Genomic DNA, 20,239 nt, shown 5'->3' with positions numbered 1-20,239 from the left:
AAACGGTAAATCACGGTGACACGATTAAGTGCTCGGATATAATGAAGCAAATGGAGCTATTTTGAGGTAGCCGATAACGTATTAATCTTTATTGGAGTGTCGCTCTTGTTCATCGTCCTTAACATAAATATATACAATATAGTGATTGCTAATAATTGAAGCAGAACATAGAGATTCAGGATCCAGCTCAAAGGACCTAAATAGATCTGTGGAGTAACAGCGAAAGGTGTGCAATACGCATGATACATTTGTATCATCAAAACCATTTAAAATGTGTTTTAATCTATTGCCGTGATGCGTGATATTTAAGTAGAAATCGTAATTAATTAATTTTGATAAATGTTGTTAAAACTTGAGTAGAAGAAGTCAGCATCTGGTTCGAGTATTCGTAAAACCGTAACAAAAGCATGTAAATAACTTAAAAAAAAACAGAAAAAAAAACAGTTGTTCAAAGCCCCTAAAAGTGAAAATGCTTCTACTTGCCCACAGAATTCGGCTCGTTCAAGTTCATCCCACGACGCTTCGTTTACAAGCACAAGCGCTTCAATTGCTTTCACGTGGAGTGCTCTTTGAAACACACCACACCGTAATGAAGTGTAAACGTTCGGCGGCAAATCAACCGTACCTAACAGCCGCCCGTTCACCGATACCGATCGGCCAAGTAATTGTAAATAATTTTACAACCATTTTAGCAGGGCCCAGCATCCAGATGCCCGGTACGAAACCACGATTCGGATCAAGTGTTTCCCTAGCGTTGCCGCTCCGTACTGAACCAGCGAAATGGGCAACGGTAAAAGGGAGCAGGAAAAAATAACATCGGCAGCTTCCGGCTCGCTCCCCACTGTAATCCGTGAATGGCAATTTTTATCTCCCTGCTTCCCTACCCTACTCCTACTCTATTCTCTCTCTCTTATTCTCAACCTCATCATTCCAGCGCTTAGTTGTTTGTTTTTTTTTGTGCGTTCGTAGCACGACCAAGAAGGGCCAAAGTGTATACAAACAGCATAAAGAAAGCAAACTCGTTCACAAAGCACAACACATGGAAAACAGAAGGCGATGGGGACGGAGCACGCAGAAGAAAAGCGAGAAAAGTCACCCGAGCTGCACCGTGCCGGCACGTTATGGCACCCACGGGACGGCACGTGGGATCGAGGTCCAATCGAGAAAGAATGGAATAATAACAGGCTAAACCCAGCCCATGGGTCGAATGCTGCGACACGGCGGGCGGAAGGTTTGGCGCGCTTGTTATTCATGCCACCGGAGTGTCGTGCAGTCGCACTGCCGAACGCGGAACCGCTTATAATGGCTTATGTTGCGACGAGTCGCTTGGCTTTCGCTGCAATTTGCCATTGAAACCGTCGGTGCCAGAAAGCGACCGGTTCGGGCGGGGCGGGACCAAGGCAGGAAGTGAGTCGACTGCATCCCGAAAGCCTTTCGCGTGAGCAGCGGCTAGTTTTGCTTCTTTTCTTGCTGGAAAATTTTGCCCTCCCACTGGCCCCGGGAAGCCGCTGCGCTGCACGAACGGATTTAATGGGTCCGGGGTATGCAGGTGGAAAATAAAACAATCTCTGGTAGCTGGCACAAAGGCAACGACTGCGCGCGGGGAGCGATGGGAAGCTGTGGTAGCAGTGCGGCGAAGGCTAAACAACAGCTAGTATAAAACCGGGTAGAAGAACGCTCAAACCACGGCGAAAAGCTACACCCGAAGCAAGGGTGAAGGGTGATGGAAGTGATGGAGGAACAGGAGTGGAGAACACAGTCATGAAACCATCAACCCGGAAGCATTCAGCGAGCCGGCTACTTTGCCTCGCCGCCCGCCCTCGTCCGGCCAGCAAGCCGTTGTTTTCTCCATGTGCTTCTTGTTAAAATGACGCTTTTTGTGTGTTTTCTTTCCTTAACTTTGCGCCGGCAGAGGGCGAACGAGCTGGCTCGAGACACAGAGCATCCTACCGTGGGTTTGTGCGGCATACCGGCAAGTAGTGCAACTTATGATAACAATAAACAGACACTCACTCATAGAAAGGCGTCCTTCGGCCTTTTGCGGTCTGTGCTATTCTCTTTGTGAGTGTTTTCTTCTTCTTCTTGTTCCTCTAATGCGGTTTTGTTGCGTTGGCCATTTAGATGCACTTAACCTCACTCTTGAGTTACAATCTTTGCGAGCGTAAGAAAAAGGAATCACTTTAAAGAGATAAAAAAAAGCCTAGATACGGTAGATACCGCAAAGGGTGATAAATGAAAATGGCAACTTTACATAAAGAATGGCATGCGTTGAAATATGCGTGCGAAAAGGTAGCGTGCCATTTTAAAATTGCGTTCGTTATGTTTTATGATTTGGTTTAAAAGACAAAAAATGGGCTTTTTAAGTTTTTTTTCAAAAACGATGTACATAGCGTATTACTAAACGCTAAACCTGTGGTTTTCAACAATTTTGCAGCTTTTCTCTCTTGTCCTAAACTAATGAAATGATTAAAACAAATACATCAACATGCATGCATACTTTGAGCAGTTTAAAAAAGCTTGACATTTCTGATAATGTTACTATGTAATATTGATTGTATCCCGTCTAAACAAGGCCCTAAAGCAGATTATATATATACTAATGAATAATAATAAAACAGTGTAAAACCGTTCAGATCCGACAGCTCAAATAAAATACTTTTTTTTCATTTCGATTTTTTTCCGTTGCAAAATGGTCAAATGCTCGTTTGAATTACAAATAAATTTGTATGTGTTTCAAATAAACCATCATTCATTAGCAGCAACTCTACTGCTTACGTTTACACAGAAAGGATTATTTTTCGACCTCAATACGCAGTGGGCATTTCGAAGCAAATGCCTGGATAAAACTCTGAAATAAGGGTAATAAATAGTGAATGACGTAGACTAGTAAGTTGTTTAAAAAATCGGTATTATTGTTGTGCAATTGGAGCGGTACTGATGATGATGATGTTCCACCCTTTCCCTTTCCTTTTTGGAGTAGTAGCATTAAAATAATAAATTCTGAACAACTAGCAGAAAAAGCTAACGAATATCAGAGGACTTAATTCTGACCAGTGCCTCAGGCTGGAGAAAAATCTTCCTGATCCCTACGCCAGTTATCAGTCACACCCACAGTTCATGTACTGCACGCGTGTCTCGAGACTATGCAGCAGTGCTGCAAAATGTCATGAACATCACGAGATTTTCAACAATGAATATCCGTGGTAGCTTAATGCTCAATGATGGTACTCAATGAAAGTGTGTCATGACTAGCCGACCGCGATATGCGAGTGCTTGAGTCAAACCCGATACCCGATCGACAAGCTAAGCTTAATGCCGTCACAAGCATAATCATGATTTTTTCTGGCTGTGAACAGTGCTGCCAAATGCCACTGTTTCAGTCATCAACACTCATGACTGAAACGCAGTTCAAATCAGATCACGTACACAACTGAGATGATCAGTGATAAGACTCAAACAGCTGGAGGATCAATCAAATGCTTGGTGATATTTTGATTAGCACCCAACTCTTCGTCACTCACTTGGTCACGACATTTTTTCGACGATAATCATGACATTCTTGGAATATACTTGGCGTGTGGGCTCAAGTAACAAAATGATTTCTCTCTCGATCTGTTTTGATTAGCTTTCGGCTCAAACAGAGCGAGAAAACATGCTCATTATGTTTCTTGGAACCACTCGCATGCACCGCATATCTCCCATGACCATCGCGATGATCACCGACTGAAAATGTCGCTACCAAGTGACTGACCAAGAGTTGGTTGCACACAATGTCACCAAGAATGTGATGATCGCACCAACCGTTTGAAGCTCTCCTCTGATCATCACAGTAGAGCTCATGACGCTGACATGATTTTGTTTCAGTCGGAATTTGTCAGTGACATTTTGCAAAACTGATCACAGTAAAAATAGTCATGACATAGTGGCAGACCAATGCAATGGTCGCAAAAATGTCATGAACCATGTACTGGTCACATCAACCGTTTTGAGTATCATCTGTGATTATCACAATTGAGTACGTGACGCTGACATGGATTTTGTTTCAGTCAGATTTTTTATGACATTGACAGTGACATTTTGCAGCACTGCTATACAGTCTCTTTCATCTTATTTAATTTTTTAGTTTTTTTATTTAATTGAAGAAAAAAATACAATTATCATCATAACCAACGTGGTGCTGATCAACGGATTTTTTCTACAGACACAGTGTTGAGACGTTATCAACAGCACTCTTTCTTTCGGCCGCAGTAAATTATTATTAATATAAACAACCGTTTTTTAAACTATCTTTTAGTTAGAATTTTATTGAGAGACGCTAAAAAATCCGTCTCTTGTCTCGGGCTAAGGCGAAAGAGTGAACTTTCTTCTCTCCCGTAGCCCCGATCGTGAGCCTTCGGGAGTACCCGGCCCGATCAGTGTTGGACGTTGTGTTTCATTAGCAAACAATAATAATTGTAGCTCAAGTGTCGAAATGTGCAGAAAATGCACTTAATGTTCGAGCTGTACAAAATGTGAGAACTAATAATGTTCTAATTTGCCAATTAGGCTTAAGTCATTCCTAAATCTACGAATTACATAACACTTTTTCATGACCTTTTTTATCACTTCGTCGATTTGAAGATTTAAATTTAATTTCTTGTCTATGGTGACATCAAGATACTTTATAGACTTTGTTGTATCTATCGCGTAAATTTTCAATTTAAGCTATTGGCAAAGTACATAACCCCAAGTAACACTGTATTATTGTTTTTTCGATAAATGATGCTGCTGTGATATTATTATTTGAAATTTGTCTCATTTTTGTTTTTTAATTATGTTTGCTTTATAACAAGCATTATTTCACCAGGCCGTCCTTACGAGAAATTAAAAAAAAAAACAAGCATTATTTCTTAACAACCGCGGTCGCACTCAATCGATTTCACCAAATGACAAGCGAACTTCCACCACTAGAATATTATTTTACGGTTTTCAATAATTTGGTTTTATGTTAGTTCTGAGGGAGCGGATAAAAAAATAACTTGACAAAAAGATGATTTTTATTTTTGAAATTTCATCTCAGCAATTGGCCCGTATTCAATGAAAAGCTCCCTACAAAACGATGAAAACCCAATTTTCGTTCACCGCTGATTGTGGGATGTAAAGCATTAATCCCAACCACAAACCAAACTTGAATATCATAAAAAATGTACGCGCACACACCGGAACCACAACCGACGGTCCTGTACCGATCCTGCTTGTCCCGAGTCCGCAGAAACATATTTATTGGTACCGAGGGTCAACCGTCGTGTAGGGTTCGTCTGTCCGATTATAAGAGAGAAAAACAACCCTTCTGCAGAAACGTTACGCAAAGCGGAAACGACAAGCATACAGCCATTCAAAATAACATCGTTTGCCCTGCCCGCACAAAACGTGGAAGACAAAGTTAATTTCCGAATCTTTGCTGCGTGCACCGTGGCGGGCTCGCGGCCGCCCCGTGGTGGCTTTCATTAACTTCCCATCCTCATGGCAGGCTTCACCGTACCGCATTTGCTCTGCTAAATCGTTTGCGATTGTCAATGAAATTGTGCATCACCCGCTCCCCGCAAAGCTCTGCATAGCGTGGTTTGTCCTATTAAAAGCGGATTATTTACTGGACCTTTCGTGAAACGGACCTTTACGTTCGCCGGTCCGGTGTGGTTGGAAGCTGTGCATGAAACCGGCGAGAGTCCCGCGGGCGTTCAGTTTGGGCACTGCCCAGCATAAACTGAAACGACGCGCAACTGAACGAGAACGGGGCAGCATGGGACCATTTTTCCCGAAACAGGAGACAAAATCAAGAACGACCGCTTTGTTTGGCGAAGGCAGGGAACTGAGAAGCGTATATTTATCGCGAGCGGTATGAATAGCTCCATGGTGCGCGAGTTTCGGGACGATTATGAGCATTTACTGGATTAAAATTGGGAGGCAAGAGCGTACGGTTTTGCCAAGTTTGTGAACATTATATTTAACGAGTTCCTGGGAGCCCAGCGATCCAGGATTGTTTCTGTGACTGTTTCGGCGAAAATGAAATTGTACTCCGAATTATATTTATAAACTGAACTTATGAAAATGTTGCAATTACTTTGCGCAAAGAGTAGTGGCTTGCAGTTGCTCTGTTGTGAGGTGAAATAATCGGTTATTTCGATCGTAGCCACAAATTAATTGACAAATGTATTTCATAGCTGCGCTTTTTGATCATTTCATTACCTTTGAGTGTTGGCAACCATTTCAACGTTCGGCAGAATCTTATTAGACCTTGACTCTTTATAGACCATTGCAAAGTTTTAACTTTACTCGTTCACTTTATCAACGTGGATCGTTATACGTACACAAATTGTCATAATATTTATGTAGTCAAAATTACACCACTTTGCAGCGCATACCGATACAAGAATATTTTTTTCATTACCATTTTTCTTCCCCTTCGACCGACCGACCGACAACGGTGCACGCTTCCCGGCTGCTAACGCACTCGCTGACTGTCACTTGCTACGACCGGAAACAGTCGGTCGTTGCCGAGAGTTACTATGCCTGCAGGCTGAACAGCGGCAGCATTTGCAAATGAATTAATTATTCAAATTGACGAAACAAAACAGTCCCACCGAAATGCAAATCAGCGCCGCTGAGTGGTTTGCCATTCGACGAGCTGTACAAAACCAACCGACTGTTCCTGTGTGACATACATGTATGTGTGTGTGTGTATATGTGTATGTTATGTGTCTGTGGTGTGTGTTTTACACTTTGTTTTTGGTGCTATTATCTGAGCTTTTTACAAATCTTGGATTGCAAATTAGATTGGGACGGATAAAGCACACCAACAATACATTGAAATGTTGTACTGCAGGAAACAATTTTAACACTTTCTTCCAGTAGCAACAATTCCAGTATAAAAGCAGGAAAATTATCAGCTTTGTAATGTTTTCATGTACGTTTAATATTAAACGTGCCGCACACAATGTATGCTGACATGATTTTCTTCTTCAATTCGTAAATTAAACATTCATTTTCATGTTCATTTGTGATTTTCCTTTTAGTTGAATCATGGAAAAAACATTTAAGTTACATTTAGGCGCTCAGAACAGCCAAAACAGCGGGTGTTTTTTTTATATTTGGCAAAACATTTGTCACAACAATTGCATACCTTCCGGCGCAGATTTTTGTATATTTTGCCGAATATCGAACAAAAATAAGCCTAAAGTTATGCAATGCCCATGCCATAATGCTTTTTTGGTGGCTTTTTATTCGCTTCTTTACTTCGACGGCTCAATCCATTAAAAAAGGCAATAAATCCGTCAGCAAATTAAAATTAGGAAACAAATGCACCGTTTCGCAAAACAAAACCAAACCGACTCCAAAAGCAGCAGAACTGGCCCTTTTTGTTAAGGCTGTTCAAGCTTGTTCAACAAATTTATTTCATTGGGATCGGTGCAGAGCAAGCAAAAAAGGGACAAAGAGGTGTTGTAAAAATGTGTACAGAGTACACACACACACACACACCTCAAACCAGCCTTTTCAAGTGGAGCGTGTTGAAAGGGCCACTCAGGGGTGATGTTAAAAAGGTAACCAAAAGAATATTTGCCTCGCCTGCCCAAAGATCACCCAAAAACGGAGGCGCTCCTTTCCATCCGCTCCGTGGTTTGGGAATATTTGTCCGCTCCTCTAATTTCATCTTTTCCTGTGGGTATTTTTTTTTTTTGTGTGCACTTTTATGTTTTGCTTTCGTCCCTGCCTCCTGTCCAGGAAGCATATGCAGACTGCCCTGCCGCTGCCTGTGTTTGACGAAGGGTCGTAACGCTTACGGGCGAGGTGATAAAAATATTACCTTACAACACACCTTGCAGCCTGCCCCGGCGAAGGGTCATCCATTGGGAAAAGAAAACCCGGAACCAAATAGCGAGAGTGCAATAGAGAGAAAGAGGGGGGAGGTTGAGATGGAGAGTGAGCGAGTGACCTGTTCCTTCTGCCGCACCTCGACCGACAAAAAACACCAGACCAGACAGGATTCGGAAGGGGGCGCCAGAAACCGGATCTACCGACCCGGCGGGTGGGCTGCATATACTTTTCCCACGCGCCCGCACACGCTGTCTGCGATAAAATGTAGCCCGTGACAAATCTGGCCCGAGCTCGTTCGAGCAATAGGAGGAAGTGGAGTGGTGGCTACCACAAGAAGAAGGAAAAAAACAACAACGATAAGGTGTTGGACACGGTGGAAAGATCCGGCAAGCTGTTAGCAGCTTATTAAATTTTAAAGCTTTTATTCCCGTTAGCGCACTGTCATGCGCAGGGGGTTGGCGAGACGATGCTCTCAGCCGACATTTTCCGGGAAGGGAAACTGGTAGGAAGCGGAGCCGTTACAGCGCGGGAGGGATGAAAGGTGAGCATGTAGATGGGCTAAAGATGATAAGCTTGTATCATAACAGGAATAGCCAGTACCGGGCAGCTCTTGCCTTCTTTCTTTCCATTCCCAACCCACCCCAACCCCCTGTTACGTTGTAAGAGCACTGTGCATATTTACTAATTGAATTTTTTCGTGCTTAAAAGATGCTTCGGATTAGCCGTGTAGCTGCCCGACAGACCAGCTAGACGTCTAGATGGACCCAATCGCGATTAGGCTGCACAAGGTTGACCATCAGGCGCTTAGGCTGCAATCGATACTGGGCGTCTAGAAAAATATCGCTGGCCAAGTGCCTATTCCGGGGAACAATTTTAAATGGTGGCGTCATACCAAGTGTGTGCAGGCAAATTTACTTTGCCCATTATTTATTGGAGCAAGGCAGAGAATGTGATGAGGTCTATTGAAAAATTGGAAATAACTTCCCATCGTGCACCTACATCACCGCAGATGACGGTAGTCCTACATGCGTCTAATATGAAACCACAAATACTTACGATGAATACACACGCACACAAACACACGTAACGCCTTTTTGGATTGCCATTATACAACTTTACACATGTCAGGCTTTTCCGCCTCAAACCTTTCAGGCCTGTCAGGCGCCAAAAAGGTAAAGAAAACGCAGGGTATATCTTATCCCAATCGCCCTCCCTGTTCCCTGAACTATCCATGGTGCATGGAAGTTTCAACGACCAAAGTTTCACCGACCACTACAGAAACGGACAGCGGACGACGTCTGAGCTGTCTGGAATGCTTCGACAAACGCGCGGTTCACGCCCTTGGACATGGTCGCGCGCTAGTGACCCTTCGGTACGTAAAACCCGTTGCATTCCAAAAGTTAACTTCAACATCGGTGTCACGTGCTTGAAGCGTAGCATTCCTTCCGGTGCCGAGAAAGAACCTCCCGGTATGGTTTCAACATTCGCAAATCCAGTCCCCCTTTGTACACTTTTCTCCCTCTCTTTTTTTTTCTTGTTTCTTCTCTATCACTCTCTGTCTCTCTCTTTCTCTCTCTCGATCCTTTAGCCCCACCAATCTTGAATTGGAGCAGTAGTAATCACGAGATAAACATCGAAGTGATACTTTTATTTTTGTAGTATCCATTTGGGACGTTTGCCCTCCAACGACGGTGACAGCAAAATGGAGCTTCTTGATTTTTTGTTTTCCTTGCTCGCTTGCTTACTTGCTTCGCCGAGGAAACCGAGTGGACTCTAAAATCCCAACGCAAGCGTAAGTAGTCGGAAGAGCAGACATTCCTGCAGAAGGAGCGACTAGTTTTTCTTTACCCGTCCCCGTGAGACGTCTGCTGCTTGGAGGGAAGTAAGCAGCCTGAAACTGCAATAGACTGGCATGGACTGACTCGGAGAGGCTACTGGGGCCGACCGTGCTCCGGAAAGGAAACGGCGGCCGGGGGCAGACAGGTCCAGGATAATCCAGCTGTCATCATCTGCCGTTACTAGTTCGTGCTCCCGTGCCGTGCTCCTGGGTTCGTGCTTTTGGGGCTCAAACCGTAAGGCATCTGGCAGTAGATGGAGCTGATAAAATATTCACTAGCGTTGAGCGTCAAATGTCGCTTCCGAACTTTACCAAGCTGTCCTTTTACGATTGGTGCAGTATCTGAGGGACGTACCCGGCGAACGGGAGAAGCAGGGCAGTGGAGCAAATTATTCGAAAATATTTCCTCCCTGCCGTGGTACAGGGATATGGAGAGAGAGAGAGAGCGAGGGCGAGAGACATTTTTCAAACATTTTCCCCCGTAACGGTGGCCAGCAGTTCCGAAACCAGCTTCCCTAAAATGCTCCATGAATAGTTGACACGAGTTTTGTGGTTTTGTTTGAGGTACGGCGACGACCGACCGACGCTGCCGAGGAATCCATACACACAGGCGCACATCCACGTACACACAGGATCAAATTACGGGCAAATCTGTCGTGTTTGTGGCCGGCCCGAGGTAGCATATTGCGGGCAAATTGTGTTCGAGTGGCTCCCGTTGCAGCGTCTGTTTGCCGTTTGAGTTTGCCGATTGCTACTGTGAGGGACTTGCGGTAAACGGCTCACAAAGGGTGGTTTAAGGCTTTCCCATGATCACTACGTGACACCTACGTGAGCGACCGCAGCCAGGTGGTTAGATGTTTGGGCCGGCAGAAATAAAAGATTTAGAGTTTGAATCATTAGGAAACGTTGTAGGAGTCCCAGTCCCTAAAGTATGAAAGAGTGTGGTGTTGTGATCGTCAATGCCCTGAACTAGGGGCTTCTCATGTTTATGGGAATGGAATACGCAAATTACTATTGAATTTTAGCACTTCACTTCAGGAATTGCTCCAATCAATTTCAGGAGTAAGCTAAGATAATCGAATGAAAGTTAAATATATCAGAGGCAAATATGTAACTAAGATTGGGTTGGATAGGGTCTCTGTTGATATCTCAAGATGTACCTATAAATCTTCTGAAGACGAACTCGTAGAATGTTAAACCTAAAATGTTTATTCCTATTCGTTTTGTTCTGAAGCTAGAATCAAGAGGCTTTTGTGTATCTCATATCTAAATGAGAACTTTTCTTTATCGTATCAGCTATCTATAGTTTAGTTCGTATTGAGAAATTGTTTAACGACATTAACAAATATCTGGATTGGGCTGAACAATCGTTTTAATCGATATAATCTTAACACAGCTCTCTCAGTTTCTGATTGGCCAGCTCGCGATAGTGCATGCCGTTGTGACATTGTCCAGTTGACAACAATGATCCAGGAACCTCGGTATCCTGTAGCTTCACATCGATGCAAGCGATCTCCGACAAATCTTGCTACGCCCAATCCTCTCAATAAATCCTTAAAATGTATGTTCTGTAGATCTTTCGAGTTATTTCGCAGCTCTATTTTCTTGAGATTTTGTTTTCCTTGAGCGTTGAGCGTAATCCATAAAGACTCTGTGATGCTTTGGACGTATATGTAAATATATATTATGATATGATGTAGTTTGAAGTTTGAATAGTACGCATTATAATAGGATACTCAATGTTTTGGACACTATCATCCTGTACGATAGCACCTCCAAGCTCTTTGATGTATGTACGTTAGATATTCTCAAAAATAACTAACACAATTAATTTCACGCTGTGAACGTACTCCAGAACTGCAAAATAGTTTCTAATTCGAGCAAAATTGAGTAATTTAATTTCAATCTGCCAATTCGTTTTACCACTAACTGTTGCACCAGATACCTGCACATACACGCCTAAAGAAGGAAAAGAAAGAGTAACCAATTTGAAATTCCACCCATCGTAAGGGCGAGGGGTCGGTAAAGCCCGTTGCTGAGTAGTAAAGCCGATTTGCAGTATTGTTTTTTTTTTGTATCTTTTACCTTTTGTTCAATATCTCCCACGTTCAGCCACCATGCAGACATCACCAAGCGTAACCAGCAGCGGTGGCAAAGGGTAGCTTCCAAAAGGCAGTTGACAATCCCACGCCCGGCACTGATAATAATTGATGACATAAAAACGGTGCATTTCCACTTTATTAAAACAACATAATTACGAGCATTATCGTTGTCCCTGTTTCGTGCTGGGTGTACTGGCAGGTGGGAAATTAATATTAAAAAAAATACCACACCATACTTTCCCACCCAAACACACACATAAACACATGAAAAGACTACATGAGAACGAAAAAAAAGTTCGCCTCATGTAGAAGGTGTCCATATGGATGCGACAGTCAGGTGCGTTCTCGACACCGTTCAGCTTTTAAACTGCTGCGGATTACAATCCTGGTCAACGAAAAGCGGACGCGGCCGACCCGCGGGAAGGTCACGTGCGGCGTCCGCAACATTATCGTCTCGCCTAGTGTGTGCATCTTCTTTCGCGATACGAGTTTTGAATTGGGGCCCGAACTGTCAATAGCAGCCGTTTCGACAAACTCCCGCCTCCAAAAAAGCAGTAATTAATTGCCCCAATCGCCCCAACGAATGGGCACGGAACGGTGTGGTTTTTGGGGCGAAGCAAAGGGACACACTCAGCTCTTTGCTGTTTGGTGTGAGTGTGTGTATGTGATTTTTCCTTTTTTGCTATGGTTGGTTGTTTTTAATTTTCGATACACAAGCAACCGATCCGTGCATCTGTTACGTGCGTTGCAGTTATTATTTTGCCTGACAGCTGTGCGCGTGCTGGTGAAATGCACTAACCTAGGTGCGTACCTTTACTTCGTAACTCAAAGTGCATTTATTATAATTTATCATACAAATTATAATCTATCTTACAAAAAGGGGCACAGTTTTCAATCGTCTTACATTGTAACACAAATTTCCGTCCTAGGCTGAAATTTCAGTATGTCAGCTGTCAGCATTGTATAGCAGTTTTTGAGCAGCTATCAAAAATGGTACAGTATACAGGTAGGCTTATCTCCAGGTGTATGTATTAAGAAGGCTGATTTTTATCGCGTCTGCTTCTTAATGAAGATTTCAAGAAAGTTTTGTGCATTCGTCAAGCTACCAGAAAACCTGTTTGAGGAAAAGTTTTCACCCATCTACACACATTTTGATTCTAGATTCCACCACCTGATCTCTTTAATGCACCTTGGGATAAATGAAAACACGACCTTGTTTTAAAAAATTTTTTCGAGCAGGCACTCGAATCTAAATCTAGCTTTGTGACTAAAATAATCTAGTCTGAAAATCGCAGGCTGTAGTTTGTGTGTAGTTTTGTATGGAGTGTTGACATGAGTGTTGACGACTTAACAACATGCCCGTCATGGGTTCAAGCCCAAAATCGACCGTGCTGCTATACGTAGGACTGACTATCCTGCTATGGGGGGGTAATCCATAAGTCACTGAAAATCAACCCCACTAGTGGTACAGACAGGCCTTGACCGACACCGGTTGTTGAGCCAAAGAAGAAGAATAACAAGAAGTTGTCATTGTTTCAGTCTCCAACTGTCAAACTTTATATAAAAAACTGACTGAAATCGTGAAGGATCCTGTATTTATAATATATTTTTACTCCTTTAAATTTGGATCGATTTGTTGTCGGTATTTGAGTGTTTTGAATCCAAGCAGTTTATAATATAAACAAATTATAATAATTCTCAATCCGTAAATGTTGAGCTGTGCTTTAAGAATGAAACGAATCTTAATAGCTTCTTTTTTTTAATTCTTGTGAAATGTAACACCAAAATATAAATAATTTAGAGAGTGATTCTCAAATGTCTCTAAAGGAGTACATAATGACTTCGTTTGACTTCATGTTGAATAAAATTTTACCATTGGAAAATAAACTACTCTTTTTCCTACACTGATGTCTACTCTGAATTTCTGCGCTGTATTTCTACGCTAATTCATACGCTGTACACCTGCTGTTGAGTATGATTCGTCTTTCTGCAGAATCAGTTACTGGATAAAAACAGGAACCGTATCGTTTTGAGGACCAAAACCGCTCCTTGTTTCGTTGAGGATTCTTCAACCGATCCAAATACACATCAAGTACGAATGAAATTGACAATTCTTTCAGGGCCGGTATGAATTCAATATCAGTTCCTGGACAGATATGGATTCGGTATTAGTTCCAGGGATGGTAAGAGTTCCTGATTGGTTCAATAACTATACCGGGTTAGGTATTAGTTCCAGGATCGGTATGGGTTTGGTTTTGGTTATAGATCTATTAATAGATCCTCCTGATTTGATTTAGTACAGCGTACTGCAATGCCAAAAATAAACAATTAAATAACCACTTCAAATACGCTAATTTAGTTACAAGGAATCTAGATCAGCCATAAGGAATCTACTAATAATGAAAGCATCTTAAATGTAGATTCGTTTTCACTCCCAAACCCAGTACTCTAAACCCAGTGCTCCAAACCCAGTACTCTACCCCATTCTATTCAAGTTGTTATTCGATTCTTTTCGGTTCTATCACTCAACTGTGCGGACGACGGAATCGTCACTTTGCAAGCATTGTAGCAATGGGAAAGTGAAGAAAAGCTGAAAAAACCCATGTACAACAAGATGTCTGTCAGGCAACGGTGACACTGGTTCAGACTTTAGTTTAGCAACCAAACGACCAAAAACTCGTCTCCAACTGCTTACCAATATTGCTTCATCCTGGACACACATACATGGGTTGCGCGACCGGTTGCGACCGGAAAAAAAAACTTTTCGCACCAACCGCCGACCGAGAGGCACAAGACACATAATCGATTTGGAGGGCTAGTTTGGGAAGGGCGTAAGGGGCGAACAGCGCACAAAATCATGACATTTTCAACTGTGACCAAACTACCGTCGCAATCATCGGTGTCGTTTCACGTTGACGACACTCTCGTAGTTGTCAAGATCGTTTCCGTTACGATCCTTGCTCCTTTTCTTGCGGTGTGTTTCGTTTTCTTTTCTGCTTTTTTGCTGCTCTTGCAACCACTCGAAACCGTTTCAAAGCACCAAACAGAAGACTGGAACAGGGAGCGAGACCAAAAAAAAAAAAGAAACTAACTACCCATCTGGCTACGGGGACGGCGCGATTCCGGGGACAACATGTTGCATATTACATTACAATTTCTGAAACACTTTTGCCCTTGCTCGGCAGAACGAACGCCTTCGCCTTCGTTCGTGCGCAAGTATGAGAAAGTTTTTTGATAAATTTTCGGGATTTGATTTCAGGGAAGAAGGGTATCGTTCTTTTTCTTCTGCACTCTTGTACGACGATTCTCGACGAAGCTTGTGGCCATCAAGGGCACAATGACTTTTATTTATTTACACACACATTCCTGAATTCTCGCAAAGACGTGCAGCACCCGCAGGGTCTGGTGGCAAATGTTCGCCGATCTCTTCATTTTTCCTTTTTTGCTCACCAAATCGATGAGGAGGTGTTATCTTCCAATTTCGTGATGGTCTGCAGCAGCTGTAGTGTGCGGTCCGCCCAGAGGTGATAATGAAACCGGACCATGTGTTGCCGAGTTTGTGAAGATGCTGGGCACTTTACCGGAGATGATGAGTTAACACGTTTGCGGCGGCTCACTGTTGGAAGGTTTCTGTCCGTCGTTTGGTCAATTACGATGAGTTGCTCGGTTTTCTTCTCAAAATTCGCATTTTTTCATAACTTCAACTCACTATCGTTCCCTCTGTTTCTTTCTCTCTCTTCTGTCTTTCTTCCTTCTAGCCCTGCAGCCTTTGCCACGCTTGAGATGGTCTTTAGTGGGTCCGGTCCTTCGGTCTGGTACCAGCGCAGGCCGGTACAGTCCTAGAACCCGGTCAGTCAAACGTGCCCTTCAGTAAGTCTCGCGCCGGTATCGGCCGATACACGAGCCGTATCGGTAGCAACGAGCAAAGCCGACCAACGCACACCCACACAAACCCACGGGTACCCGCCGAGGTCCATCGCCGTGTAAGCTCCTGGCACGGACGCACAGCACGGACGCAACGCTGGCCCACAATCCTCCGGCCGGGGCAGTGCAGCGGGGCAAAGATGCAACCGTTGCCGCCCGGCGCAAGATGACGATCACAGGCGAGGGCTCACGCTCCGCTAGCCGGTGGTGGTGCTGCACGCAGAAAGCACCAAACCACCACCAGCTGGCCCGCGACAGTAGCAAGCGCACCCGACACCGAACCACCCACAAGCGGAGAGAGTCCGCGATGAAGCGGACGAAGACAGCGGCGACAACGACGACGGCGAGGATGGAGGGAACAGTGGTGCCGTCCATCTTGGAATTGCCGCCAACGGACAGCTGTAGCCATACTAGTTTTAATTATAAATTTTATCGTTACCAATACCTTCGACCTGTAGCTATTCTGTACATAGCGTTAGCGGTAATTCTAGCGAACGGTAAGCAGCGCCCCAAGGCTGGGTGGTAGTGTCCCTTTACTGCTCATAAACTGTTTCGGGGTAATATGAATGGGTATAGATTCGGCAACGTTGCTCTTCGAAGTATTTACCCTTTCTCAACTGCCGTACTAGGAGTTTATGATTTGGCAAACTGAGAAAACGAAGAGCACTCAACACAGCAAAGAGTGTTCTTTGTAACAATATTAGCTTGGCCGATATCATCAGAGTTGTTTCTGGCATTCTCCTCTTAATAATTTGAAAAGTAACAGCATTCGACTCTAATATGTTAAGTGTTTGCAAAGATCTTGATGTCAATAATTTAGAAAGTGCAAACCAAATTCGGATTTTCAATGGTTTTTTTTCTCAAAACACTCTTTACATTTTCAATACCATTACAAACAAATTGCATGCATTTAGGCGCACTTGTTATTTTTAAGAATATCCTCGGATAGTTACTCTCTTTCTCGAGTTTCTCATACATATTTTATAGTTAAGGATATGGATACCTTCTTTGAACACTGACTAACTTCTTTTTAAGTTTCAAGTACAATGTTTTTCAAACGCTTGCAAATACAGAGACACTATTTTTTCCAAACTTTGTAAAAAATAACATAAATTCAGGCGCTAAAACTAAAGCATGCTGATATCGTCCTTGAATACAAAGTCACAACTTTTTTAACCTTCGTTTGTATAACCACTATGCCATGTGTATTTTGATCATTAAATCAAAACTAAATTTTTATTCTAAAATTCAAAGAACATTATTGGTTCAAAATTTTCCTAGGGTTTCTCACAATTTATTAATTGTTTACCATGATTTTTTGAGCTCATCTCACGATTTATTCAATTTAGCTCGATTTTATTAATCCGTACCCCATAGATTTTTTGGATTGTTCGCACAATTTATTGGTATCGTCCAATTGGACTCCACACCAACAAAATATCGGAGGCAACCAATTTTTTTTTTATAAACAGCAAAAAAATCATGGAAACCCTGTTAAGCTTAGAAAATAATTACTTTAAACAGAAATTACCTTTTCATGGAACTTTTATTCAAAATTGATTTGTACCACTTACTTTCATAACCATCCTACCTGGAATAGTTGTGCATCTAATAAGAGCAAGTGTTACGATTTAGTCGCACATTTTGGGATGCTATGAATACGTTTACTTATATAATTAGTTTCATAAGTTTTCCTCTTATATTCTTCTAAAGCAATGGAAGAATTAAAGTTTGCACCTTTCATCAAAATAACATTATGATTTATTAGTTTCAGTTGATCTATGTATTGTGCATTAAACTTATGTATATATCATAATCACGGTTAGCGTAAAAAATAATGCTGAGTAAATTATACTGTTTTCAAGCGAAGCCTTTTAGTTACAGAAATGAAGGAAAATGTTGCATACAAGATGCATAAATCTAGGCGCTACGTGCCTTATTTCATAAATTAAGGTCCGATCAGAATTTTTTAAGCAAGTTCTTGAGTACTAAGCAACCGTCTCTCTGGTTTTGCGAATTGCAAAACGCCCTCAAATGATATGATGAGCGCTTTGAAACACTAACAATACGCTTATTAAAACGCTTCTACTTTCGTTTTTATTTCCTGCAATTGTTCACCCAGTGTCAGCATTTGAGCCGGACTTTGTATATCCGTTGGAGAATGTAACCGTTGCAAAAGGTAAGTTTCGTCGGCCGATAACATTTCCCGGAAACTACGAGTTTTACCAAGTGCTCCCGTTTCTCCCGTTTTCAATAGGTCGCGACGCCACGTTCACCTGCGTCGTGAACAATCTCGGTGGTTATCGGGTGAGTGGGGAAGCAACTCCGGCCCGGGTATGTATCCGATTCCGACGTGAAATATGGTATCGATTCTTCCCTGATTTCTGTGGCACTACTTTCTGTTTCTTTTCACAACCGCTGAAAGCGCACATACCTTCTCCCCTTTCCTACTCCAAATGTAACGACTCCAACAGTCCCTGCCAACCTATACGTCAAACGATGATTATTTGCCATGGATCCGTAAAAGTAAAAGACATCCTTGCCGTTCCAACCGACGGTGTCTTGTTCGTTTGTTGGCGTGAGGTTGGTTGGCGGAACAGCCTGCACTACGAAAACCCAGCGACACGTAACGACGATACTCAGCTCGTCGGAACTGGGGGAGGCTATTCTACATTGGCCACACGTTCGAGTATATGCCAGCTGAACGAGAAAACTAAAAAAGACAAAAAAAAAAAAGTTTGCCCAAAACGCGAAAAGAAAGCTCAAATCATTGAAAGCTCACATCAGTCACGTGCAGAAAACGGAACGAGCGCGAACAACCTCCACCAAGCATAGCACACAAAGGCACACTCCCGTTCCTTCCTCCTCACTCCAAACCCATCCGATCGAAGCACATTCATTCGTTTGCGAGTTATACTTCTTTCTTCTTTTGTTTTGTTTTACACCACGAGCGAGTTGAAACGTTGATATCTAACATTTCCCAGTGCACCGCATTTTAGTGGCGTAGCAGCGCACCACGAAACAGACCAAAGCGTATTCTTCCCACCACCACCACCACCACCACAACTGCAAACTGCACCAGTAGTGTAAGCACCGTGTTATGCACCAATCACGCTCCCCCCAATAAAAAAAAAACCTCTGCACATCCCCTCCAACTTAATTTCCGATACGCTGTTGTTGCCTCGTTGTCTGAGACTACGGACAGCCAGCATCTTCACATGTCCTGTCCGTTATTCCCCGTCCCGAGTACTATCCCTTTGTTTTTTCAGCTCAACACCTGCAAAGCTGCACCAATATGTACCACCATCCTCCAATTCCAACCGTTGTCCAAAACCGATCAATTACGCAAAAAAGCGACCCCCAAAAGCAAGATCCTTCCAAAAACTCTCTCTCTCACACACACCCAACCAAGCACCAAGCACCGCCTGCACCAAGTAATGGTAGTATTTGCACCGAACTTTACCATTTTTGCAGCACCAGCACCATCACCGGCCAAATGCCAGCACACGCACTAGTTGCCCTGCACCAACCCTTACCCCCTTGTGTTTCTTTTGGGATTTTCAGTTTCTTGCACCGTCTTGCACCACCGTCGTGCACCATGTTAATGCGCGTCCACACAAATCGGAAGGATTCAATGCTATATTTCATGGCGTACTTTTTTTTTGTTCTCCTTGGCCAGCATTACGTCCCCGCAAGCCTGAAACCGTGTCCACGCGCGGCACACAAGTTTGGCGGTTTGCGGGGACGTTAGGGATTCGATACGCCTAGCAGTCGCTTTCTAGTTAATGTGTTACAGTGTTATTCTGCACCAAAAAAAAAAAGCATATGCATGCATGCTGTAGTTATTTTTCAACCTAGTCCAACAACTGAAAAGCTTTTTACCATTTAGTTTTACACTTGATTTGTTGATAGGATGAGTTTCTAAGAGATAAAATCAATTTGAATATACTAAACTAGACTTAAAACAGCAACTTTGCAAGGTTCATTGCATAATTCAAGGCGTTTTCATGCTAAAAACAAATTTTCGATGTGACAACTCTTGAGGGTATGCAATATGATGCAATATTATAAATTATTTTCGGCATTTCATTCAAAATAAAAAAAGTAAACTAATCTTTTCTAAAGCACGATAATATCAAACTGCATACCTTTTAGGCACTGCTCACCTTATTAGTATCTACTTTTGTGTTTTCACAATGTGAACTATTCCATACGCCAACTACTCTTATTACATTCGTTAAGCATTTGAACTGACCACCTTACCTATAAGCGCTCGTTTGCATCCCCGTAGCCTGTATGCATGTCCGTGTATTCCAAACGCATGACCCGTTCGCTTTTCCTACCGTATGTGTGTGTGTGTGTGTCGTTTTGCACTATCACTCCTCACCCAATGTCGACTAATCAAACCCAGGTTGATCACCAGGAATGTGCATGCAGGCAGACAGTGACCCATTGACCCGGAGCCCAGACCGTATGCTGCTGTGAAGAACGACTTACTGCAGTAAAAGTGAGACGACAAACTCAC

General features: G+C 42.9%; 1 protein-coding gene across 6 annotated transcripts in view; it reads left to right on the top strand.

Annotated features, from left to right (window-relative positions):
• The window catches only part of LOC120906532 (protein amalgam), a 58,538-nt gene that overhangs the window by 20,980 nt on the left and 17,319 nt on the right, over positions 1-20,239 (top strand). For 4 of the 6 annotated variants that reach the window (XM_040318279.1, XM_040318280.1, XM_040318278.1 and 1 more), the window contains 3 exons: positions 15,549-16,211; positions 17,837-17,893; positions 17,972-18,021. In XM_040318279.1, coding sequence (XP_040174213.1) covers positions 15,881-16,211; positions 17,837-17,893; positions 17,972-18,021 — 438 coding nt within the window. In that variant the 5' untranslated portion in view covers positions 15,549-15,880. Of the gene's footprint in view, positions 1-15,548; positions 16,212-17,836; positions 17,894-17,971; positions 18,049-20,239 lie in introns of all 6 variants that reach the window. The other 2 variants (XM_040318281.1, XM_040318282.1) reach the window with 2 other exon arrangements.

The sequence above is a fragment of the Anopheles arabiensis genome, chromosome X, assembly GCF_016920715.1.
Source record: "Anopheles arabiensis isolate DONGOLA chromosome X, AaraD3, whole genome shotgun sequence".
Lineage (NCBI taxonomy): Eukaryota > Metazoa > Arthropoda > Insecta > Diptera > Culicidae > Anopheles > Anopheles arabiensis.
This window is presented reverse-complemented; position numbering and strand designations above follow the sequence as displayed.